This window comes from Labrus bergylta, chromosome 9 (genome assembly GCF_963930695.1).
Source record: "Labrus bergylta chromosome 9, fLabBer1.1, whole genome shotgun sequence".
NCBI classification, from domain to species: domain Eukaryota; kingdom Metazoa; phylum Chordata; class Actinopteri; order Labriformes; family Labridae; genus Labrus; species Labrus bergylta.
In genome coordinates this window covers 19,266,993-19,294,104 of record NC_089203.1, presented here as the reverse complement: position 1 = coordinate 19,294,104, position 27,112 = coordinate 19,266,993, and the positions used below count along the sequence as shown (strand labels likewise).

At 42.0% G+C, this 27,112-nt stretch overlaps 1 protein-coding gene across 1 annotated transcript; it reads right to left on the bottom strand.

The window, feature by feature from the left end:
- Window positions 1-3,354: 3,354 nt before the first annotated feature.
- apln (apelin) lies at window positions 3,355-26,341 on the bottom strand. The gene is made up of 3 exons (XM_020645451.3): window positions 25,704-26,341; window positions 10,620-10,792; window positions 3,355-7,422 (listed from the first exon to the last, which is right to left on the bottom strand). Exons 1-2 carry the CDS (start codon window positions 25,768-25,770, stop codon window positions 10,626-10,628), a joined length of 234 nt encoding a protein of 77 aa, XP_020501107.1. The 5' UTR covers window positions 25,771-26,341; the 3' UTR covers window positions 3,355-7,422; window positions 10,620-10,625.
- Window positions 26,342-27,112: the final 771 nt, after the last annotated feature.

Below are 27,112 nucleotides of genomic sequence, written 5' to 3'. Positions count from 1 at the left end.
AAACATACAAAACCAGATTGCACAGATGTGACAATGACCTCCCAAAATATATAAAATGTCCCATCTCTAAGGTCTCTCTGCCCAAAGTTGTCCATTATATTTGGAAGGGCAAGGTTACCCTGTATTTTGGATTTATCCTTAATGCTGTTGAAACTGAACAAAAGAAGGAAGAATCTGTCCAGAGAAAAAAAAAAACTGTCTGTGTCATTGAGTGTCTCTGCAGGCCTACAGGTAGGAACATTTACGTTGTGATGGGCTGATTATCAGCCTACTTATTTGGTTTATTGTATTTTCAGCATGATTGATGTTAATACAGTTGCATTGTGTTGGACTGTGACTTGCCATTTCCCCCAAATTGACATTATATATGAATTAGCAGCCTGTTTCTCCTCGTGGAAGTCATTTGGCCATTGCAGCGCTATTTCCCTTCTCGATCTCTCTGTAGAGTTTCCACTCACAGGAACAATAGAAACATGGAAAACTTTAACTTCTATTGCAGATATAGCATTATTCACACATGACTTACCATTAATAGTGTATTCCATTTGAAGCTTGAAAATATTTGTTACATGAAGCATGTAGATTTCTTTTTTCAGTTGCTCAGCCGTGGTGAAAGACAGGAATGTACAGTATACTTTCTTGGCTCAGACACTCCATACCCACACCTTTTTAATTATCATCTTGTTGTCACATAACAACAGGAGAAACATTGATACAAAAGTAATAAAAATGTAATCAAAACTTTCGCAACACCTGCGTCTCACATGTGTCCTCAATTTGCAATCACAGTCTGCAGATTCTGTATAATTAGAGTCTGTGGAGTCCAGGTGGTTGAGCGACAGCAGTGAGCTGGATAATATCCATCACTGTGGGTCTGTCGGTGGTTCTGTGGGCTTTGTTGGTGGTATTGTGTGATTGCCAACTGCAGTAAAGCTTCTTTTTTTTTTTTATGATGTGGCAAGAGTTGATTCTGGGAGTCTGTGCCAAAAGCAGTCCAGATGTTACTAATATGGTCTGTTTCTGTGGTATTCACATTTATATCAATGCATATAAGTACTGAAGGCACTGTAATGCACATACTTCAAATCTGTAAATATTTCATGTTTTCTGCATCTAAAGGGATGATGTCAATGATTTAAAGATCCTCATAATAGTGTGCTGACATTCATTATCCTCAGTACTTCAACCATCAAAAGTTTAACTTTTCTGACAATAACCCAATATACCCACCCCCACTCTCCCAGCAGTGTTCTGGTGACAAACATACCAGCAGTGACAGTGAACAGGGTCCAGAGTTGCTCTCACAGGCGGACCTTGAACTCCTTAAAGGGCCGTCTGGCCTCGCTGTTTTGCCCCACCACCGTCCGTTGCTGGCCAGCCACAAACTGTAACTCTATAGCCTCATTGTCACGCTCCATATCCTCCAAGTGACCCCGAGTCCAATTATACAGCTGACCCAGGCTTGATGATATAACCTTGGGCGTCTTTTTTGCGGCTGCTGGGGCTCGGGGGTGCACTCCTTGTCTATCATGACATGTCAGCTCAGTGCGTTAACCAGACACTTCCCTGAGTAGTCCCTGTGGGGGTTTGGGAGGAAGAGTGGCTCCCATGCAAGGCTCGGTACATTTTAACAACATTGCTTCACAGAGTCTCTCTTAGATAAACAACATAATGAGAATGTAGCATGCCTGAAGTATTCAGACATATCATTTCTGGTGTTTTTCTCTTTAAAATATAGAGCATGCACATTTTATGTTTCAAAACAAATCACATGATCCAACACATTTCTTATAAAATAACCCTAAATCCTAGGCTCGGGGTCTTAATTTTCACTAAATATTCAAGAAATCGTTTAATAAATGTGGATTTGTGGGCTTTTACCATCAACTGGATTCCTTTCTGATTATGCAGCAGTAACACTGTAGGAAGCCTCCTTTGTGTGCAGATATGACATATATATATGCACGCTAAATATCAGTCCATCTAGACATATCCATAGTCTGCATGCATGCTCAGCAGCTGTGATGCATTAATGTGAAGATTGCTTAGTATGCACTATAGGCCCTGAAAAGGCTACCTGTCTCTTGTGAAATATTCCGTAATGGATGAGGAGTTGATTTACATTTTCAAAGGGTTTTGACTTTCTATACAAGATTCAGCTAAAGGGGAAGGTTGCTGTCTGTGGCACTCAGGTAAACATGTTTTTTTTTGTTCGTCTTTTTCAGAGTTTCAGGTTCTACACAAATTTAAAATACAAAAAACAACATGAATGTCTCGATGTAATAAGGTTGAAAAAATACAAGCAAATTCCCTGTTGGTGCACTTCTGCTGTGTAACGAGGAGGCTAATTTGGTCCGATAAGAGGCATCCCATTTAAATAAATATTAGCCTTTTTTGTTGATTCAGAGGAGCTCGCTGCTGAGAACATAAACATGACAAATGTTTATGACAAGTGCAGTTTGACTAAATGACAACCTTAAAGTTCATTCAATTCTAACAGTATTCAGTGTGCAAGCCTTTGAGTTTGACTTGGGTTTGTTTTCAGTATCTTCATAGTGGCGGCTTGATCTATAATATAAACTAAACCTCTTTTTTTGTTGGCTCCATCCTGATAATGTCAGTTTTTCAGCTTGTTCTACACTTTTGTTTTGGCTGATAACTTCTAAACAACTATTGGGCTGATTGACGTGAACTCTTCAAAAAGGCATTCATGTTCCCCAGAGGATGTAGTCATCTGATTTTGATGATCTCCTGACTGTTTCTTGGGCACCCCAAGCAGATTGCATTTTTGTTTTAGTTAAAAGTCTTTGCAACCATAAGAAGGATTCCATTTTGGTATGGGTGGTTTTCAGTGGCTGAATCCTAATGCGTCTGGTGATCATCAGGTATTTCATTAAGCCACACAAGCTGGGCTAAGTTTGTACTTCTCTAGTTAAATTTCATGTTTCCATGGCAATTTTTTTCCCCCTCTGGCATTTCAGAGGGTAAATCCGACTGATTTTTTTCATCCCTTGAGTTTTCCTTGACGGATTTACATGAAAACAAGTGCCGACATTCATTTTGGCTGGAGAATAATTACAATAACATTGGTGACCAACTAACCCTCTATCATTGTAAACTTTGTCATTTGCCAAAAAAAAAGACATGATGCATGGTTTTTCTTAAAATAAGATTTTAATATTACTTATTATCATAAAGATATATTTACACACTTTACAGAAATAGAAAATAAAAACACAAAGCTACGCATGAAAGGAAAAAATAAAATAAGTACTCCAAGAGCTAAAGCTTATCTTTTATAAATTAGAAACCAAAAGTTCAAATATGTACACAGTATTTCAACCATTTCTGATACACTTGTTTTATTTATTTATTTATGTCATTTATTTTTGCCCAGTTCAACATCAAAACAGAGACAGGGACTGTACATTTGGCCTGGTGAGTAATATGAGCACACACCATAAACAGAATATAAGTTTCAGGAGTAATACATCGTCTTTAAATGGTTTCTGCTTCAGACCTAGTAACACTGTTGCGATGGCGTGTCGAGCCTACAGACTGCATCTCTCCTCAGATTGTTCTTTGTGATCTTGGACACAGTGGTTACGTGGATGAAGAATATGTCGTAGTCAAGGCAGGAGGGGCCTGTGCTATTCTGGGTGTAGGAGGTCTCATTTTGAGGCTCCCGGATAATGACAGATCTTAGTCATTTCCCACGAGGGATAAAATCTAGTTATCCTTTGGATTTGCCCAGCTAGTGAGAATGTGTGAATGCATTGGATTGAATATCAGCCACTTGATCCTGCAGACACCCACTCTGAAGGCCAACATGTTACAGTTTGAGGGGCTTCACAAGGTAAAATTATGGAATGTGTTTCCATTTCCATATTGAGAGAAATGGTTGGTTTGGTATCTATTTAAAGGATTTTTTTTTCTGGTAGAGAACTGAATGAAAATGGGATAAAGAAAACATAAAAACCTTGTGTTTTACTGTAACCTTTTGGGTGGATTTGGTAAACAGAGCTCAATAAAATAAGCTAATGTTTTAAAACCTGCCACCAGCTTCACCACTAGTATCTGTATCTCTGCTCATCCCCACTCCTTACACACTCCCAGCCAAATGCAGAACAAAAAGAACTAAACACAAAGGGTCAAGTTCTGAGAACAGACATTTTTCTACCAGGAAAACATGCTAACAAGTGCATAGGAACATTACTCAGGCCTTGTGATGGTCACAGAGAAGAGGAACTGGAGAGGAAACATTGACAGGATAGGAATCGTTTCTCTTGTGTAAGCCTTGCTGGAAAAGACCATTAAGGAAAATGGTTTTGCTCCCCGAGCATAATGTATTGGTTTACCATTTCAGTTTGAGCCTGGACGTGCTTGTCCTTCCACACCACAAGGCCCATTAACCTGATGTGCAGGGGAGGACTGTGGGCTATCATCAACAAGAAAAGAACGCCTGAAAGCTTTCACGTGTCCACGACATATTGTGCTGCAGACTACTTTTCTATTTTGTTACATCCACAAAAGATACAGTGTTTCATACTGTATTCAAAAAGTAAGCTTTGGACAACCAGCTAGACAAGAATCAGACAAAAAATTGTCACAATACACTGGAAAACCATTCCATATCAAGAGACTCTTGTTTTCAGGGTGTATTTTTCCAGCAGCATAATGGAATTGTAAAAGTGCAGCCTTGCAAACCCATACAGAGAAGTCTTGGAGCAAAGCCACGTCTATTTGTAGGGACTTAGTTTACACCGGAGGCTTTGGATCAGTGGGATTTTTGGCTTATGATTTTTTTTGGATTCAACTGATAACCAGACCAAGATTAAAAAGAGTACTTTACATAAACACTGGTTTGCTCTGGTCTCTGAAAGGGCAGCATGGCTGGTGCAGATGGTGAGGATACATTCATGAAGAACAGTGCGGATACAGACGTTGCTCGGCTCCATAACAATAAGTTCTGGGAAGGGGAAATATTGATTTGAACCCCTTTGCTATGACCCAGTCTACTTCCAGCACCCCAACTCCTGCAGCTTTGAACTTCCATCCCCAGCCCATATCTTCTACTATCTTCCCCAATACTAATGACACATCCTGAGCAAAGCTGTCTCACTCCCAAGGAGCATTAATGAAATCTACATCTCTGTCTGAGAGGGTATGAAAAAATAATGGTGGAACTGAAATTATTACTCTTCACAGTGCCCTAGGATTTAATGCATTTTTAATCAAGCTGATCTTGGCTGGGTGGATTACCACTGTGATTTCAGATGCACTCTTAATAAAAGCTTCTCATGCTGGGTGTGAGAAGACTCTGCATTCTATTATAATATTTGCATGAGACATGGCGAGAGGGAAAGGTGTTGGAAACATGGGTTAACCTGCCAGTTGTTATGTGGTTGAATCTGACAGACTTGAAAAAGGAGTGTTTGCTGATTGAAGAGCAGTGGATTAAAATCAGATTTTCCCCCTAAAATCTCAACTAGGAAGCTGCTTCGCACACCTAATAAACAACAAACGAGGTGGCTGCTCTACAGGTTACAGTCCTAATATGTGACATGGTTACACACTGAATCAGCAGGGGGTTGAGGATTGGAAAGGTGGGGGAGGGTGTGGTTTCAGTCTAAGCCAATTTAACAATGAGCTCAGACTAAGTGGCCCCGGCCAGCCTTGGGGAGATCCATCTGAGAAAGATTAACTCCAGGATTTAATGAGTGTAATGATCAAAGCCACGACCACCTGTGCTGTGGAAGGGCAGACTAGAAAGGCAACTGTACCCAACATAATGCGGGGAAAGGATCACGTTGAGAAAAGGCTGAATACATGGCTATATTGGTGAATACATTAAGGGAGACTAAAAGATACAGTATATGAAAATATGCTCATATAAGCTTTAGATGTATTGTATGTTTGTGTTTTGTTAAATAAATGCACAAAATAGACTGCTCTAGTACAAGCCTCTATCACAGCACCCTGAGAAAAAAAGAAATAAAACTACTTAAAGACAGAAATAAACATAAACAGTAATATATTCCAGTATGATGGAAAGGCATAGCATTTTGTAAGTGAAAGATGGCGGTCAAAGGGTCAAACCAGCCTTATGCTGAATATTCAAACAGCCAGAGCACTAGTGGTAGGCTGATTATAGTGGCATATTATCTGAGCTGACATTTGCTTTGAACTTCTTTTTGGTCTAATTTAACTGTCCTCTTCAATTTCTCTTTGCAGAAAATTTAAAATGCATAATGTGTCAGTGTATCAAGACTTCAAACAAGAGGTAATGTGTTTCTCCCTAACCTTTGTTTCCTTCGTTCCTGGCAGCATTGTGGAGAAGGTTATTATTTGGCACTTCATTAAAAGGCAAGGCGGCCTGTCGGTGGAGCAGACTGCCCCTGCCAGTTAACAGTCGTGTAGAGCAGCTGCGCACGGCAGCAGTGTGGTGAGAAGGCTGAGGATCGGGGACGGGATTGGGATTCTGGGGTCAAAGGACTCATCCAAGGTGGGACATGTTACAGTAACCTTGAGTGTGTGATTAAACCCCCCCTAAGGTGTTAATGAGTTCAGAAACACCAGATTAGCTTTGGATAAAAGAATGAAAGAATAATTCTTTAAACTGATTGTTTTGATATTATGGACTCTCTTTTTAGTCCAACTTTCCTTTGCATGTGGACATATTGTCATGAGGAGGTACAAGCACCATTAATAATGATAATTAAGCAATGGTTATAATATCACGATATTCTTCTCTTCCTTTTCAAACGGCTATTTACTGTTCAAGTGCAGGAATCCAGAGTTTCACAAGTGAACTTAATATTTGCTTTTGACAACTATTAAACCTGACACTGCCTTTCTGTATAATCAGCGCCCTACCCCAGCAAAGCTGTTAAGTAGCTACACAGCAATGAAATCGGTGGCTGCAGTAACCTTGGATCTGAGAGATGGGAATACCACACCGTGGAGAAGCAACAGATGCTTTAAGACTCAGATTGTTTCAACCGAGCTCCCTCTCCACCACATGTCATGCAAAGTGTGTGAGTAATTCAGGGAGATCACCATGATTGGGCTCTATCATGTAAATCATAGAAACATTAAAAAAAAAATGCTTGGGAAGAAGACAGACATAGATAAGTATTGAGGGAGTGAGGGAAAGAGAAAGAGAGAGACAGAGAAATAGAGTCTGATAGCTCAGGCCCCCCCCACCCCCACCCCCCTTCCCGGGCCCCCATTTCCTCCTAGAGCTGAGGGTGAGCGGCTTGTCCTGATTTTTTTGTGTGGACAAAGTTGCTTGAAGAACCAGCAGGTGCTATGGACATCACTCTTCAGGCTGGGCAAGCTTAGGCCCCTTGTTGCAAGGCCCCCCAAGGCAAAGGAAGAGCATAGAAATCAGAACCTGGGGAAAGGCGCTCAAAGCAGTGCCTGGAAAACAAAAAAACAAAAACAGAGAAAAAACTACCATGAGATCATGTTTTTTTGTTTCCTAAAAGTTCTGCAGACATTTCTCTCAACTCCAAATAAGGATGCCCCTCAGTGAGCTTCACAAGAGCTTTCTCTTTGCCATATCTCTGCGTTATCTTGCCTTTGAAAACAGTGAAGAAAAAGGTTACTTCAGACATGTTCCAACCAGATTTGAAGGTCTTTACTAGAAAAGTGCAGCACATAGTGATAAAAACAATCGTATAACTAGCTGTCGAACACAAGCGCAACATTATGTTTACTCGAAGGCTTGCAGCGCTCCTTAACAATGGGGAAATCTTCAATCTTTCTGCCTTTTATCTCCTGTACTCTGTGATCATTTCTCAAGATTTTGAATGAGCAGTGCAGTATTCTTTCCTGCATGACAACAAGAAGCTTTCACAGATAAGTCTGGTTTTGTTTCAGGATGGCATATTTCTGTAGACATGTAATCCCCGAGAACCATTGTGTGATTTATCTTATCTAGTTTAAGTTATGTTGTTGTTGTTTGTTGTCTTCCTTTCTTTTCATTTGGGTCTACGGGATGACCTCAACCCCTTGATGTCATACTACACAACATAGTGAGAGTGTAGGACAAGATCCAGACCATCTCCACATTGTTTTGATGGGGGAAAAAAAAAAACCTTCAGAAGACTCATTCACTGAGCTCTCCCATACTCAGGGTCTCACAGGGGTTTCATAAATTGCCTGTGGCTTAAAATCTGTAATATCCTGTCGTCCTTTAGACTGTCACTGGCATGGCTTAGATCTAAGAGATGTTATAGCACTTTTGGATCCGAGATGCTCAAAGAGGATAACCCCAGTCGCCATCTTTCTTCCCAGCCATCTGGGATGTGTAATGATTAAAAGTCGAGCTTTGCCTCAGGTTTGTCAGGGAGTAAATGATGAGCTGATTTGGACACTGGAAGTGGAAGATGTTGCTAAATAGCAGAGTTTTTTGGAAAAGTTGACCTTGACAAGTAAATCTCTTCTTCAACAGCGCAGCAGTTAAGTTAAGTTAAGATCAGTTGTGACAAATCCACAAGATCTGTCTTCCTACGAGTCTCTCAAGCCCTCAGCTGGAAGTCTCCGTTGAACTCTTCCTTTGATCAAACAAAATGCTTCTCCAGCTGTTTCCAGAGGTGTTTTTTTCAATCATCTGCTCAAAGCAAAGAAGAGCTGGATAAGTGAGGTGGATGGATAGGAAGAACAGAGCATTTTAAGATATCACAGGATGGACAGATGTAAAATATCAGGTTTTGTGAAGGGCTTTGGTCAGAATACATCATGCTTAGGCGAAAAGCAAGCCTGGGCTAAACTGGCATGGTTATGAAAAACCCTTGACAGAGATCAAACTATGAGGAAGGATAAGAGGAGATGGAAGTGTAATAGGGAAATCTTCAGCATGTTTGGTTTAAGTGGTGTCTGCAGAGACAGCATTGTGACTCACTGAGCCGTTCACTTTTACTGAACTTCACAACTTCCTGAAGCTCCCCATATTGTGTGGCCAGCACTCTGGCACTGAGCACTAAACAGCTCTGACCACTCAACTCACAGAGAGGATTCTCACTTTTTACTGGCAGACCGAGGAAATCGGGGGGTATTGAAAGCAGGACTGAAGTGAAAAGAAAATTTAACCCTTTAAAAGATAACAATCCAAATTTCGCCAAGGATTGTAAAAAAAAAGAATCAGACCTATACAAAGAAAAGGCTTCCAATCTTTTATAGCTTTGATCTTTTTTTTTTTTTTCCGTTTTAACTGATTCACCATGCTTTCACAGTCTTTGGCTGCAGCCTCTCCATACTATGGCTTTAATCTATGGAGACCCTCTGCAGGTCAGTGCTGTATAGTCGTCACCTCCTGCAGGGATATTGTGTCGTGTTGAGTTTTCCTGTCTCTCAAATAGTCTGGAGGAGAAGTGTGAAGGGATTCGACTCTTCTTAAAGCACGGACATAACTGAACTTGATGTTGCCTCTCACTCACAAAGCTGGGCTAATATTTGAAAGTTCAATGAGAGCTTAAATTTATATTTAATTACTGTAAATTTGATCATGTCATTCAATTAGTCAAGAGTGTCTTTCATATTTTCAATGGAGGTTGATCTGTCTTTACTACAATACAGAGAGTATGCTTTGGTTCGGCAAAAACCAAACTGTCAGGTGATAAGCAAAATATTATCTCTAATTTTGGATGAAAGAGATTTCACACGAAGCCTTGTTTGACTTGACAGCAAGCCAAACATACCTTAGAGAGATGAGTGGTGCCTCAAGGAAACCTTACTCTCCAAAGTATTATCTTTAGGAAAATGGTTTTAATTACCTTCATCAGGTAGAGAGAAATGATGTTTGCTTGGGAATTGACTCAAAGTTTAGGTTTCTAAGTATAGCTGTCTCCCATATGAGGAAAAAGATGACGTAGCTTTAAAACAACCTAGCATGCTGCTTGCTGATAGGCTTGGTGGGAAAAAACAGCAACTCAAAAGGCGTCAGCTTAAAGAAACCTACTCCTTCCACAAAACTTAATGTGGACATATCTCTAGTTGCCATTTTCGCCATTAGCAAGATAATCCACTCTGCTTTGGTATCATCACAACATCTTGTGCTAACAGGGCAAGCAAAGGATGTGATGCGGTAATCTGCCTGTTTGCTGTCTCTGCTGGTTATTCTTGTGCTTTGAGCTCATGAGAATAAGTATCGAACTAGTATTTCTATGATATGCAGGTTGGACACCACAACTTCATCCGGGCATTATCGTCATCTTTTTTGTCAAATTAAAGTAAAGTAATCAAGTAATCGTACCCATCCTAAGTTACCAGGGTCTTCAGTATTCCAGTAAGCGTGTGAGTTTCCTATTCATCATCCAAAACATCAGAATCGATTCTGCCTACCGAGCATTTTTCAGACTTAACAGACATCTTTTAAATGGCTCCCGCTATTGTCAACACTTATTTAATTAAACTATGGGAAAAGCTTTTGCTCAACGTAGCTCTGACTTGACAGAAATTTGGTCTAACCTAGCAAAGATATACACAAACTTTTCCACTGAATCTGTTGAAAGTCTTTTGTTGTGTAAAACGGGCGTTTTTATGACAGGTTTAATGGCACGCTTTGCTGAACAAAACCAAATGAGCCATTTCACCCACGACTCCCAGAAACTCACCTTGCTCTAGAATGGCATAGGCCCCTTGTTGGAAAGACGTGGCCGTGGGCGTCTCCTCTTCCAGCCGGCTGGTCTGTGGGTCTGACCACCCCTCGCAGGGTTTTGCTGGACCATTTTTCTCACTATAGGCGCATCTTCAAGCTCTCTGCCATGCTCTGTGGAGGCCATGGGACCTGGAGGACACAAAAAGACGAGAGACCGATTAGATACCCACAAATTAACCTCTCAGGTAAACAGTATTTCACAGCCTCTTATCACATTTTGACTATTTATCAGTGCAGACAGTAAATGATTCAAAGAGGGGTCACTGTAGTAAATAAGGAAGAAACCTGAGGCATGTATAGATAAGTGTGTGTGTGGGCCCCCTTTAGCCCACCCACTATTGTAGTTCATCAATTCAGTGTGTTTGAACCACAGAACAGCAGATAGACGAAGCCCTGGCCGAAGTGAGGAAACCCCAAACCCTCGTGTCTCATGTCTCTGTCACTCTCCTTAGAGATTACAAACTGTGGCACACATTGAGGAGGTGAATCCTGTTGCAGTGTTTGATCAAAGATTACAGATGAGTTGAATAGCGTTGCGTCTCTAAGAGAATGTGTGTGAATGTTTAAGGTGTGTGTGAGTGCACGTGTTTGAGAGTGATCCCAGATGTTCTCAGTCATCTCTCAATAAGTGTGGCCTGATCCCCTTAAGCCTCTCTTTTCCAAATGGGCTGGTCCACCTTAAGTGTTTCTATGACCTTTCCACCTATCAGAAACTGAAAGACCTCCACATGGAGGTTCTATGAAGACAGGTTTTGCAGTTATACCATTATAGCATATTTAACAAGGGTGATCTCTCACACTACTTCCAGTTATATAGTCCAATAAAATGTAAGTAATAGCAGAGCAGGACTTTTTATTTGGGAATGTAAAAGTGTTTTAATATCTCACTGAGGATTGAGTGTATGTAACATGTGTATGGACATATTTTACAGCTTAAATTAACAAGGCAGTGACAAACCCTCATTTACCTGACTTAAAATGTATTTACCTTCACTGAAATGGAGAAGTGGATGTGTTTTAATGGGGAATTAAGGGTAGTCTATTCATTGACTTTCATAACATTTGAAGTACTCCCAAAAACAAATTTCAAAAGTCAAAATTAAAGAAGTAGAGTCTGAGTTATCTTTACTATTTGGTCCATGGTATAGGTTAGACTGTGAAAACACATTCAAGCCAGCACCAAACAAGATAATTATGATTATATAACTTGTTTTACAGGCCAAATGAATAAACTGAAGGAACCATTTAAAAATGCTCCTTCCTTTTTTTAAACTTAATAATAAGTTATGTGATCCGCTCTGCATTTCTAAGTCTTACTCAATGCCAAATGAACCCTTTTCCTCAAATGAAACTACAAATCTACATTGGTTACTTTCCTTCAAAAAGCTGATTGGCATTACTCACATGGGGTCATGACACTTGTCCCCTCTCCTCAGAGACACTGGTACCATTTTTAGAATTGCCAGGAAAATAACCTTCCTTGGCTTTGCAAGGACTCCCCGTTAGGACACAGCTTAAGATAAGTCAGCCAGCCGACTGCAGAGGTTTGAGAAAGCAGGCCGTATACTGAGGACAGCAGATGAGCAGCTTACAAAAGCCATTATGACACTTGGTGCCCGGGTTCTTTTAGATGATTTTACCAGTCTGTGTATTTAAATGTGGCTGAATGGTAACACTAATGGCTGTTATATGAACAAGATGCAGTTGTGCCCCTGAGAATGTCACCTCTTTGAAACGATAAAACTCAAAAAACCCTCAGCCGTCTCTAAAAGGCAAGATCAATTTTCTTGAATAGAGGGCAGCTTTCTTCAAGAGCAGAATTCAAAAAGCCATTAGAGGAAAGGCAATTGTTGACCTTCAGCTGTGGCATATTGAAGACATTTTCAAAAGAACAACTTTCAATTGGTTAAGAGAAAAAAACAGAAAGGTTTCTAGCCTTCAGGTTTAAATAAGGGTGAACTGCAAAGCAGAGCCACTGTAGACGGCTTGTTGAATGTTTTCAATGTATATCCCTGAAACGCCAGACATCTCAAGTTCTATTTCCACACTAATCTTCTTCCGCAAGCACATTACACAGTGAATTTGTGGGCGAACAGTGGGCTAATTCATTTGCAGCAGGGAAAGTCTCTGTTGCATATTTCCGCATCTAAAGCCCATCTTTGCCCCTAGGAGCACTAATCTGCACATTATCCCTTTGTTATTGTTGCAGATACACAGTGAATGAAGGACGCTGACACATTCTGGAGGCATTCAGCTCATTTCTTGCAAATCCAGGGGGTTGAACGTTAATGCACTCCCTGTTTGAGAACAGTTTTTAGGGGCCCTGCTTCATTTAACCGCCAAGTAGCAGAACACACAGAAAAACAAGGCTGCATTCTTTGTGTATGGGGGGTTGTTTTTGCTGTTTGGAATGGTCACAGTACACGATGGGAGGACAATTCTGACATGTTTCATTTGGTATCATCTCAAAATATTTATATTTTATACGTTTTTTGTTGATTGGTCCTAAAAGTGTAAGTGTAAGTTTCATAAATAGTCTGATGCAGCCTCCAAAGTTGGAAAGATGTAGGAGACAGGTTTTCAGACACTGAACTCTAACTGCACTGTTTGACAAGCGCTTATTTTAAAGCAACCTGACACCTTAAATGTCTCAGTGATAGTTGCAATAACTACAGTGTTACACAGCTCTCAACTGCAGGTGATGTTTAGTGATTGGCTAGTCCTAAAGGTGCTGCAAACACATGCACTGAGTCACACTGCTCACACTGCAATGCATGATGGTAAAGTAATTGTACTTTGGCTCACACAACTCATCTGGTGTTCCTCTCTGGTTGGCTCAGGCTGTCATAACCCAGGTCCATAATGAGACAATTTAGATGTCTCCTGCCATTGCAAGCTGTCAGCCACTGCTCGGAGAACATCTCGGGATTCTCCTGACAAATCACGACCCATCCAATCTAGCCACAGGATAGAAAAGTGTAATGAAAGCTGCTAAAAATAAGTCGGGCCCCAGCGATAACAGTGGCAGTATAGATTAACTCCTGTATCCTGTAGAGAAAGCATCAATGTGTGACAGATATGAAATACAGCAACAGCTAGCTTTGTATCTCTACCCATGTGTAGTGGACCTCGTATAGATTGAAAGAAGCTGCTGTATCAGGATAAGACCTTTTGATTGTTTCTGTTGCAGGGCCATTATTGGATAATGCGTATTCCATCTCCATAAACAAAGATACCTCAGATATCTCATTGCTCTGAAATTGGATCCAGCCTCTGGAGTATCTCATTTGATCTTTTCCCATGAGATGTTCCCATGTTTACGTTGCAGAGGTAAACCAGTTGCATAGCAGGAAAACATATGTCCAACAATAATTAGTGTCTTATCTCTACTACTGATGACCTTGGAGCCCCAGTTTTGCTGTCTTTCCACCAAATCCCAACACTTCTTCACCCACCAGGTAATTCCCTAATTAAAGTTTAATAACAGGGGAATTTCAGGAATGTCTGGTTATTGCTATTGCTTCTGCCAGCGCTTCCTACAAAAAGAGGAAGAGAAGAGGGGATAATGGCTGGTTTGGAAAGTGGTTAAGTTTAACTGTTATGTATTTAAGGTGAAGGATATCATTTGAATGTTAAAGAACTCCCTTTGAAAAATGCCAGATTTCCAGCATGATCATACAAAAAGCAGAGCAGACTCTTGCTAGATTGACTGACATGGGTGCAACAACAGGAAGGGGATGTTTTCTGAGGGTGACCTTTTTCACTGAGAAAGCAGATGCTTTTCAGGCCCCTAATGTTTTGCATGCATATCGGAGGTCGCTAGCTAACTATTAGACCTTCCCATCAGCTCCTGGAGAAAAGGACGATTTTGCTATCGTTTTAGTAACATACCAGGCTGTCTTTTCTACAACAGCTAACTTCTGGCCAACACTAAAATAAAACACAGCTTTGGAGAGCCAAAACAAGAATTGATTCCTTGAAACCTGCAAAAAAAAAAGTAAGCAACCAGTCTGTGATGGGAGAGTTTGCCTTTGCCTCTTTGGAACCTTTTCAACTGGGTACCTTGGAAATAACAGTAAAATGTGTGAATGATAGTTGTACAAAGCCAAACCCTTGAGAGCTAGAAGTGGTCAGGCATTGAATAGAGTAATCGACAGTGTCACAAAGTGTCTTGTGTCCGGACGAATGATAAATATCTAATAGCTGCTCCCTAATTCCTTGCCCTAGTTTCACCACCACCCTAAGGTGATGTCTGTTTTGTTGTGTTTTTAAATGGAAGCTCTTCGTCTTATTATGGTCCAGCAGAAAGTGGAATACTGACAGCTTATCCCTGTTGATCCTGCAAGAGTTCATCAGAGGAGCCTGGAGAGAGATATATCTTCCAGCACTTGTCCATCCAGTCAGGGAAGAGAGATGACCGTCCTCTGGGTTAATGCCAAGTTCATCAGCTGCCCTCATGGCTGCCAAGAGCAAACTGTATATTACAGCGCTATGTGTCAATGCAGGAACACAGACAGCATGGCAAATGGGCCAGAGCGGCTTATTGATAGTTGTAAAGCTGATTTGTGTGTATTGCCTGCCAAAACAACCACATAACAAATGTCTGCACTTGTAAATGCAGCCCCAGCGTAATGGTGTTTCTGCCTCTAGGAAATAAGGGATCAAACTATATCAGCCTGTGAGTTAAGCTATAGCAACAAGTACGTACAGGCCTGTGTTTATGGTTTAGAAACTGTTGCATTAAATATGAACACCCACAGTCAAGCGTGGCCACCCAAATTTAATCCCTGCTGCGTTTCATTTTCTCTGTGTCGCTGCGAATTGATCTGCTGTTCTTGAATCCTATCTGTTTGTTTACTCTTCTTGCTCATCACTCACAGTCACAATGATTATTAATCAATTGCATGAAATCTCATTGATCCATTTTCTCGGTTGGCTCAAAACATTCCATCTCTCCTCTGTTTCACCGCTGTCCTCACATCGCTTGACTGACACCCCTGCGTCATAAATCTCACCCAGTGGTGTTTGCATGAATGTATTTTGATGTGTCAACAAACAGCTGGGACAATGGGAATTGTTCGGGATTGAAAAGAAACGATAAGAATGACACTTTGGGCCCATGTAGGATTCTGCTTCATTTAGGCACTGACAAGCTCAAAATGCCTGGAAACAAGAAAAATCTGTGTGCTCATGTCTTGTTTGCTTTGGCCATTGAGTCTGGACTTTATCCCATTCAGACAGATTTCATTGGGCCTGATTCAGGTTAGGCCAACCACAACTGTTTAGTGGACTGGAGTGTAGTTCAGTCTTTTTGTACACATCTAAGACTGCTTCCTCTCATGTAAAATGTTCTGAATCCACTGACGTGTTAGCATTAACTGAACAGTCACTTTATCTACACATTATAATTGTTTACTTCTAAATCTAGGCGTAACAAACATCAGTGTTTTATGCTGAACTAAGCAATAGGAATATGATGTTAGTTCTCACAACCCAGCCTAGCAGCACATCCTATAATCACATCAAGTTTAGTTGCTCTGATTTCTTGTAGCATCCGGATGCATGGTTTGTGCTAATGCTAACATGCCAATATATAATGAATAGGCATGAAAGAGGAAAAAGATATACAATGTATAATCACATTGTTTATTAATGTGATATGTGAACGGTATAAAGTGCAATAAATAAACAAACGTTAGAGAGTTCATGTTAGCTATAACTCACATTTTCTGTTGTTGGCAACAAGTCCCTCCTGAAACCAAAGTAAATCCAAAAAGACGATTCTTATGACCACAAATTTGAACCAGTTAATCCAAGAGTAACTCATAGCTTACTTGAGTATCATTATGCCCAGCTCTTCATCCAATAGGTTACATTTGTGCATACTGAGTTCATGCATTTGCTTGTACATGAAGTAATTAGCCATATTTATTGTAACAAATTTAAACTGCGATTTGTTTATTGTGAATGCTCATATTGCTTACGGGCAGCAGGAGCTCAGTCTGTAGAGACTTGGGTTGGGAACCGGAGGGTCATTGGTTCAAGTCCTGGTGGGCACCAAAGTATGGAAGATGGTCTGGTTACTGGAGAGGTTCCTGAGTAGAGCAGATGGGCCCTTAAGCAAGTCACTGTACCCATTCCCTGTGCAGCAGACCCACTCTAACATCTCTCCATTGATGCATGTCAATAGGTCCTGTTTGTGCATTCTGTATTCCAGGCCTATGTGTGTGCCAGGCATTTAGCAGAATTCCCCCTCTGGGATTCAAAAGTGTGTTAAAAAAATTAAACTTTCCTAGCTATAAGCACAATAATTGCAGTTGGATTGGATTTTAATTGCAAAAATAACCCAAAGACAACCGTGACAGTATTTTCTCGACATGAATAGTAATTGAAGGTGACAGCCTTTTTTTTGTGTCTAAATGTGAGGTAGTTTAGCTCATTATGTGTGTGTATAATCCGTAAGGGAAACAAAAAAATATTTGTGTTAGTGTGAGAGAGGAAGAATAAATACCCTGGTGTGTGTAGCCATGGTTATTATCATGACGTTGAAGGAGGAGGCCTGCTGTCTCCTCCGTGTGCCTCCCTCCTTCATTCACTTAAAGCAGCTTAGGCTAACGATCCCTCTAGCATGCCATTACCACAGACATACTAACCCACACAGCCAGACAGAGACATGTCAGGGGCAGAGATGCGTCCCGCTGCACAAGCACATGAGGGGATCAGTACTATTTAGCCAAGGGTGAGAATATGTTAATTGTGGCAGATGGAAGCCAAACATTCTATTAACCTAGAAAAAGCCCCAGCAATGCTATAGCATCATACTGGGGATTTGCTAGCTGTCTGATAGCCTCCCCACACATTCATTCTGCACATATGGAACGGTGCCTGAATAAGGAGGCAGTCCCTTGTTGTTTAGCTCACACAATCCAACAGTTAGTGTCGGAAATGCTGCTTATCACTTGCCTACCAGTAAGTCTGAGCCTTGGCAGAAACTGGTACCAATTGCTTGCCGACTTTCAGACCACGTTACCATGGCAGCCACCATGAAAGGCGCTCAGTTTAGAGCAAAAAGAATGACATTGTCAGCTGATATTGGACAGGTTCTCATTTTACAAATTTCACTGCACACAGGCTGAATTCAGTCATCTGATTGTGTATGTCATAATTGTATCCTGCATCTGTGGACTCTTGGCCGCTGAGTATTCCTCTCGAGGGGGCTCGGAGGGGTCAGTGTTTGGTTGTAAGCTCTATCTCTTTATTTCTGTCTTGGACTGTTTGATATGCAGCATTGTTGTTCTGTGATAATGCTATGCTTGTGGCTTTGTTAAAGGCTGTCTTTGTCTATAAAACCTCCAGTGAGGAAACCAAAGTGCATGAAAAGTTGTTCCTAATACTGCAGCTTTTAAATATAACCCTCTGTCCTCCCTCTGAAATCAACCCCCACCTCCACTGAAGGTTCACAACAAATTAAAAACAAACTCTGCACCCCCATAGTTTATGGATTTCTACAGATGTCCATTTGAGTCAGCCAGCTGCCTATGAAGAGTGGTGCTTTCTCTGCTCCTGAATTAAAGAGTGTATGAAATGATGAGGTGTGAGACTGCGTTCTGTGCTATGATCAGAGCGCTGTGAGTTCAAAGGGCCGGCAGCAACTAATGAAGCCACTGACTCCCCTCAACACTTGACTGCCTGTCGGTTAATTCACTAACCCACTCAAGTTGAAGGGGTGAATTTGTGGCTACAAGGTTACTGCAGGTTCGAGCCTATTGAACATTAGCAGTCAGAGATACAAACATAAAATAACTGCAAGGAAAGATTTCTTATTATGTTTTTTCCCTCAAGGAGTGTCAGAGAAGGCTCAGGGCAGGAGATATGCTGGTGTGACTGTTTCCGCAAACAGCAGTAGGCTAAATCTCTGTGCATGGCAGGTACAGTTGGTAGGTGAGGTACCAACCGATGCCCTAATCTCTAGAGATTGCATGTCAAGGGCAAAGGGATCCTGAAATCATCCGTTACCATGGGTACGCTTATCAGATGTGAAACACTGCCCCCTCCCTCTCCTGTGTCATCACCCCCCCCCCCACCCAGCTGTGAACCTGCATGCTTTTTCCCATCTGAGGTGTGGGAGAAAGAGGGAGACAGAACGAGAGAGAGAGGGAAACGTCACTGTGCAGGGTTCACTGCAGCTTCTAATGCCTGAGGGGACCATCACTTTTTCCCATAGCGCACACAGTACTATTAAAGGAAAGAGCAGCAACATTGCATCAGACTGTTACAACCACACTAAATAATACAACAATAGCTCTGACACTTAGATCAGCCTCAGCGCAAGGTACCTTCATGTGCAGTCACTATTTGAGATATATGGCAAATACATGCAAATTCACATGTAAAAAAAATGCTGTAAGCAGCCGTTATTGTTAGGTATGGCTTCTGACAAAACTTACCAAATGTGTAAAATAAAATCTCAGTTACTAATTTGAATAGTCCAATAACAGCCGCTTTCTGGGAAAAATTCATTTTGACATCAGAATTTTCCAAAACTATTAAATGACCACATCAACATGATAGCTTCGATAGTAGAGGTTATTTCAGCCAATATGCAATATTAAACAGCACAACCTATTATACTGTAGCATGGAGGTCAAAATCTAAAATATTAATGAGTAGTACTACTGAGACTCAGAGTCAAACTAAGGAGCAGTTTTATTATAACAGTGTGATTTGTTTTGATTGTTCAATTATTCTTGCTATTAAGTACACATTGAAAGATGTATGAAACTGTCTGCTACAACAGAGTTGTTTTGTTTAATACTGTAGCATATCACTTATGGTGTGCAGGAAAACACCTTTGGCTAAAGGATACGCAATGAAACATAGAAAGCCACTCTACAATACAGCAGACGCTTATGTCCAAAGCAAAGTACATCTGAGACTACGTGCAACACAAGCAAGGATCTAGAGAAGAGGAAACAACGTCACAAAGTGCTAACGCACAGCTTTAAGTCCGATCAGACACAGGTGCTGACAGGCAGTGCACAACAGATTTTAGTTTTATATGTATAAAATAAAAAAGATCATGAGAATTCTTATCAGCACCAAAGCTATTCTAAGTATCATCATTGTCCTCATCAATATCATCATCAATATCATCATCAATATCATCGTCTTCATTGTTAGTCCGGTCACTATCCTTAAAATGCAAAGGTGTTCATGCAAGAACTCCGTCTTTAGCTTTTTCTTAAAGGAGCAAAGGGACTGTTTTTTTTGGCCCTCTGTGTTTATGAAGTTTTCATCAGCTGTTAGGATTAACCTTTTTGCCTGAAGTGGATGCTTGTTTATAAAATCCAAATAGTGTTTTGCCTTCGCATTTCTCTAGCATCTGTTCATGTTCACAGGCCGTGAGTGCAGGGCGGCATCTCCTAAACAGCGTGTGAAACTGAGGGACAAACTCAGCGGCCCTGTCCTGATCTAGGGGAAGCCCCATGCTTACAGTGAGTGAAAGCTCATTTGATTAACCAACATCTCAGCTCAGACCTGTATGTTTGACATAGTATCCCAGGGACAACAACATTTGTGATCAAAGACAGAGCTATAGTGATGAATAATGTATGAGTGAAGGGCCCCAGTGGAAGTGATTTCACGATTTCATATGTTTCCTTAAAGGCAAGAACAAGAGGTGAATGAGAGTTTTAAACACGGGAGGTGCACCAAAAACATCTTATAATTCTGTGAGAATAAAGTGACATGCACATTCCTTTACCTTACGCTTGGGATTTAAGCAGATCCCAGTGGGGGCGTCACTAAATGAACCCAAGATCTACTAAGTCCCTCTACAGCATCCAAGATTGCCCCAATCCATTCTGCCATCTTCACAGATAAACCCCTTGTCTGACTTAGAAAAGCCTAACAACAGCCAGCTGTGCAGCACTCACAGCCTTACATTTATTATATCTATGAACCATGATGGTGACTATAGAGCTTTGAAGTCAATGATTACAATACTTACTAACCATATCTACTTGATTCACTTCTTCTCCTTCATACTTTTATTGCTGCTGACGCATGAATTTCTACCATAAATGACTCATCTAAAGCAATAAACAGACGTCATATTTCCCATTCTTGCTTCCTAAAAATTGAGCATGAAAGTAATTAAAGCACCTGCATTCTTAAAGACCGCAACATTTATTCTGCGGTCTGGCAGCCCGTTAAAATACGTGTGTGCTCAGATCTTGATCAGGAATCTGATCTGCCTGGGCTACCGCAATAAATGCAACACTTAATGTTCAAAAAGAGAGCCATAAATCACTTTAATATTGGACAATGGTTGAAAACAGAGCAGGTTTTTGAAAATATCTGGCTCCAATTAAGTTGTAAGGAGCGCCCCGGGCCTGAGGATAGGGTCTGGTGATCACATGAGTTCTGTTTAACACAGGACCCCCACTCCCTAACCCCCCAAAAAAACCCTACCTAAACCTCAAGGTTGCAACCTCAAAACTTAAAGGGGGGTCTGGACTCCACTTACACAAGGAATCAGAATGGAGTCAGAATTTAATTTACAAGTAACTTAGCGCATTTAGCTGAACAGACCACTTTACAGCCGAAAAACTGAATTATTCCACACATTAAATTGATGAAGACAGACAAGATGACCAGCTGTGACTCGTTTCACCACAGAAAGCTTACGCAAACTTTCAACTCTTAGGTAGCCCCTCTTCCTATCCAGCCTTTCATATTTCTGTCCCTGTAGCCTGTTTTTTACTCCCCCTTTGCTTCTTTTTTTCCAATTCATTGCATCAACTCTCATGGGAGGATCTAAGTGAGTAGATTTATTCATTCAAAGAGTTCTGAATTACATTACAGCAGCCCGGCAGTCATATGCCAAAGTCTTCCAGCAGCTGAGTTCTCAAGGGAGAGTTAGCCCAAAGGTTACCCTTATATCCCTACCAAATGAGTTATGATTTCTCACTAAATCTCTTCCACTACTCCCACCTACTCCAAAGCAATTGTTGGTGCCATTCTAAGAGCTTATGTTGGCTGATATTATACAGATGTGAAGTGGTTTATCACAGTAAACCTCATCTTTGAAACCAACAGCTACACTAAGGATCTCATTATGAATCCTTTAGGGGTCGGCAAGATGAAAAACCCCTTCACAGTTTAGATTGGGAACTTGTTAATAGATAATACAACTTTACATACATATCAGTTTTTTTTTTACGAAACAAACAATTAAAAACCTTGATACATTAAAATACATGATCCGATTGATGCAAAATAGTTTTCCTGAAAGATCACACATTGTTCCTGCCCGGTAACAGCCACACACAGTTCCAAGATGGTTCCCCCCACCACTATAGTCCCTCTAGTTATCCCTTATCCGTTTGATTGAGCTAAACTGATCGTATTAGTTCTTATATTGGATATCATTTAGAAATACTGCATACTTACTTATAGCCATTCAGCCAACATTTTGACCCCTAAGTAGTTCTCTTGCAATCAAGTGGGAGATATTCATTTTGTAGTCACCATTTGCAGCTTGTTATTACAATCGGAACGATATAAAGTGAATATGGTCCATTACAACCAGGAATATTAACAGATAAGCTGTGACAGCATCCACAGAAACCAGGCCACATTATTGTGATGCTTCTATTTATGCTAACAGAGACTTAACAAGAGCCAAATGAACAGGATGGCAACAAATCATTCTTTACTTAATTGCAAAACACAACTTGTGGGTTTTGTAAGTGTTTGTGAGTGGTCAGTGTGTGTGTGTGTGTGTGTGTGTGTGTGTGTGTGTGTGTGTGTGTGTGTGTGTGTTGTCTGCAGAACTATACTATTGCTGCAGGCTGCTAGCTCTATTTGCTCGTAATGCTGCATGAAGAGGAAATCCAGATTCTTCATGAGAAGGATTTCAGCCGACCCTGTGTGTGTGTGTGTGTGTGTGTGTGTGTGTGTGTGTGTGTGTGTGTGTGTGTGTGTGTGTGTGGGAGGGGGGGGGGGTTGTTGTGTGTTTGACATAAACCCAGCTGGTGCTCACAGGTTCCTGTGTCTTAAAGAAAAAGGAAAAGGCCCTGCAATCCTCCATAATCCCGTAATAACCTTTCTACTGCTCCCCCTTTGACACAACTGTTTGCCCGCTGTTATTATGTTATGCTGGGACATCTGGAAAAGTTTAGCTGCTTTTGTTCTCCCCCCCTCGCCGTAATCACGTCCACAAGCACAGACACCTTCCGTACATAAGAAAACCTGGGGATTATGATTTAAAGCTTCCTAGTTACAGCTGGTTAAGATCTTTTTATGTTGTTAACAAAACAATCGAACCTAGCGTGGTGGCGTTATATGCCTCTAGGTGTCTTAATGAGTAGCTGCGTTTACTGTAGAGCTCCTCTTTTTGGCTTGACTTGGACCTGTAACACTTGGATGAGCATCTGAGCGACTTCAGTACAGTATGTATGCATGATGGTGCCACAGAGCAGCCAGCCCCAACAATACATCAAAGTTTAATACAGAATAATAGCACTGCTGACAGCTCTCATAAAATCCTTCCCAAGCAGATGATTTCTCTGCCAGATAACAGCTCAGATCTGGGCCTTACGCCCCGCTAACACACAGACAACGGGCTCACCTGTTCAACGCAGGCCTTTACGATTACACCTACTGTGTGTATGTGCATGCAAAGAGGTTTATGTGTGTGTGTGTGAGCCAGCTGCTATTGTTTTTATCCTGCACATCACTGGGGGGAAATTGGCAGGTCGTTTCAATGCTGGAGAAAAATGAAATGGCGCTTTGATGTCCTTTTAGCAGGCTGTGACAGACACAAGACTGTTTTGAGAATAAAGACTGTTTATGTACCAGTCTGAAGAGTTACACAGGGAGGAAGAAGAGTGATCGGCCTCGGGATGAATTATGGATACCACATGTCTAAAGCTAGAGCCCACTCTTGAGCCAGAGTGCTTTTCAAGGATGGGTAATTGAAGTGTGCTGCTAAAGGAACTAATATTACATAGAGAAAGCCTCAGCAGCTCTTCCACTCTACTGTACTGTATATTGTACGCAGCATTAGGCTATTAAGGTGAGTTGCCTGTTGCACTCAGAGTTGTTGCTAATATGCAAATACAGCCATGAATACAATCAAGACTCACACTTTCCCACCCGACTGTATACCAGTCAGATTCAGTCCAATATTCATTGCATCCTGCAAGTGCACACGCACTCCTCGTCTCACTCTCGGCATCTCTCTCTTCCTTCTCAGACACACATGTACACACACAGATGCATGAGTGCGAGAGAAGGAGCCCACTGAACTGGAAAAGCGTTTGTCTCAAGATGAAAGGCTTCACACCCACTGCCTACATGCGGAGCCTCTTCCGACACCTTCCCGCGACAGCGCATACTGTAGCAGAGGCTATGCAGACACACTCCAGCTAGCATCCCTCCCCACACCCATCAGCAACGCCGCAACACACTTGCATCTCTTCTTCCCTTTCACTCCCTTTCCCACCCTTCCTCTCTGTCAATGGAGCGCTCATACTACAGTAGCAGCCCGGGGACAGGAAGGCACATTAGCGGCGTGACTTGAACAGCGTTGAGAAGGATAAGCTCCCATGAAAGGCTTGAGGCACAGCAGCCTTGTGTTCAACCGTTGCTGGTGTAGCACAGTGGGCTCTCAGGCGTGGAACATGCTTAGCCACACGCAGGGCGTGAAAAACGACACTGACCATGATGCTAGATAATTGCTTCCCATTTACTCATGTGCTGAGAGCCTCAGACAAAAATAGCATGTCGCTGAGGAAATGTGCTGGGAAGTATGGGAACTGTGAGTGCTGTGGCCATGGATCGATTCGCAGAGTGGACAGCATCCTGCAAGCGTATAGTCTACACAGCATCTTACTAACATAGTCTCTACAGCACCTAGAGCACCTAGCAACATACAGCCTTACAGCATCATTGAGATTATATCCCCATCTTCCTGGATGTAGTGTACATTGCAAAACCCCAGCCTATAAAGCTAAAGTCTAGTCTTCAATGTTTATTAAATACAAGCACAGCCTCTGTCTGTGTGTCTTCTTATCTGCTGTAGTTGGTGGTTAGGTGATAATCCAAAGAATGGTCCAGACATTTACACAGGCCTAACTGTTGTTTTTTCACACCACAGTGTTACCTGCATCACATCTGCAGACTGCCCTTAGCTCTCCAAACTAGAACCCCCCAGCCACATTTCTCAGAACCCCTCTATTCTCATCAGCCCTGCGTGATAACATGCCCTGTCCCTGCATAATGGTCCGAAGTTAATGTTTTTGCTCCAAATATGAGCCATTGAGGTCCAATCTGGATGTTATATGTAGTCCAACAAAGGCTCCAGAGACGCAGCAGTACTTTACGGAAATTTACTGTGACAAGGCATCAAGACTGAGCCCCACAGGAGACCATCCATGCATCTGGGATCTGTGTTCCCCTCATCGATGCGTACAACAATTACAGTCCTCCTTATCATCACTACAGGAGGCACTCACGCATATATAGGTGCTATGTTGCCCTGCTGCACAATCACAGTCATGTAATAATCATATAGCACTCGGGTCAGATGAAATACATCAAGCCATAAATTAATCAGATTCACGCCGCCTTGCTGAACATGTGCCATGCATATCTTACATTTCATAACAGCCACAACAGTCACACATACACACAGCATATCCATCACTCAGAATTAGCACCACAACAAATACCTGCTACTTCATCTTACAAGCTTACATCAAGGTAAGGTAGGGAAGCAAATGATCAACCTAATCTAGAAACACATCTAAAAGCTGAGGCAGTACAATAACTAGATGGTATAACCACTGCAGTGCAGTACTGTATACAGCCAGGTACTGATATTCCTGCCTTTTAGAGCCCACACAAGGCTAACCATGCTGGGTAACTGATCAACTACAGCTGCCTGCACGAGCCAAACAGGCAAACACAGAGAGAAATGGAAAGCGGAGGTAAAGAGAGGACCAGCATCGAGGCTGGCCGCTCCTGTACTCACCAGCACTGGCAGAACACAGCAGAGACACCAAGAGCACAATCACCAGCGTCAGGATCTTCACATTCATTTCTGCACTCCCCTCTGGCTCTCCGCTAGTCACTCGCTGATATACTGTAGTGCTGTGTGTGTGTGTTTGTTAGTGTGTGTGTGTGTGTGTGTGTGCGTGTGTGTATGTGTGTGTGTGGATGGGAGGGAGGGAGAGAGAGAGTGAGAGAGAAAGAGAGAGGGAGGGAGAGAGGGGAAGAGAGAGCAGCTGAGCGAGCAAGAAGGAGAGAGAGACTGTTTGCTCCCCTGTGTGTGTGTGTGTGTTGGAAGTGAGTGTGTCAATTTGTGGGAATATGTGTGTGTGTGTGTGTGTGTGTGTGTATGGTGGCTCCCTGACTGTGCCTGTGTATTTGTCTAAATGCGTATTTGTATATCAGTGTGTGACAGCGCCACTCCAAGACTGAAGGCACGTCTTTATCTGAGCTCTCCCACGGAGGTGTGTGTGTGTGTGTGTGAGAATGTGCGTGTGTGTCTTTTCTTCTTCTGTCAGAGAAAAGGCAGCAAGAGCCAAGTTCAGTGGAGCTGTGAATGTGCTGCTGGAAGTCCGCTTGTAGATCTGTCTGGCTGCCTGCGTGTGTGTCCCTGTGTATGTGTGAGTCCAGTTGGTCATGTGGCTTATGTATCATTGACTCTGAGGGTCACGGAAAAGCCCTCACGCCCCCACCCTCACCCTCACCCACCCTTCTCCACCCCTTTTCCACAAACATGCAAGTGCACACGGCTGAGGAAGTAGACAGAGAGAGGTAGCAAAAGGAAGGAGGGAGGGGAGGAGGAAAATGGGGGGAGTAGGGAGATGAAGGAGGAGGGGGGGGGGGGGGGGGGTGCATGAAGGTTTACGATAATACCCAAACAGATGCTCTTGTTGAAAAGTCTTTGAATTGCAAGCAGGGCCGCCTGCCAGGAGTCCAGGAATCAAAATACCAGCTTATTAGGGGAAGTGGATGAAAGAAGGGAAGGTGTGAGATGAGGTTCATGCTTTTCCTGCTTTTGTATCTCCACCAGCTGTATGAACCTTTCTTCCTCACTCTATTCTTTACCCACTGCGGCTCTGGTAGGCCCCATCTAGGTAAAGGTGCGGCTTAAATCATTCCTGCTGTTTGAAGTTTCAGCCCGTTGACACTGGGAGTAACCGCAGGAAAAAACGTATCAGACTCTGCCCGATCGCAACGCTCAAACCGTTTGTTCCGACGCCCCTGGAGTCATTTGTTTTATTTTGTTACACACAGATTGTATTCTTTCCATGAACAAAGGCCGTAACATAATCACCACCCGGCAAGGCTATAAAATAAGACCGATTATTTATTTAATTTGTTTATCACACAATAAACAGGAAAGGTTGCATTTCTCGCAGTGAATTGTGAGAA

Bases quoted from the DNA above. Each gene is read 5' to 3' on its own strand.
- apln (XM_020645451.3), bottom strand. From the start codon at position 25,770: ATGAATGTGAAGATCCTGACGCTGGTGATTGTGCTCTTGGTGTCTCTG. The intron at 10,793-25,703 runs GTGAGTACAGGA...TGTGTCCTCCAG, and splicing joins GCTGTGTTCTGCCAGTGCTG to GTCCCATGGCCTCCACAGAG.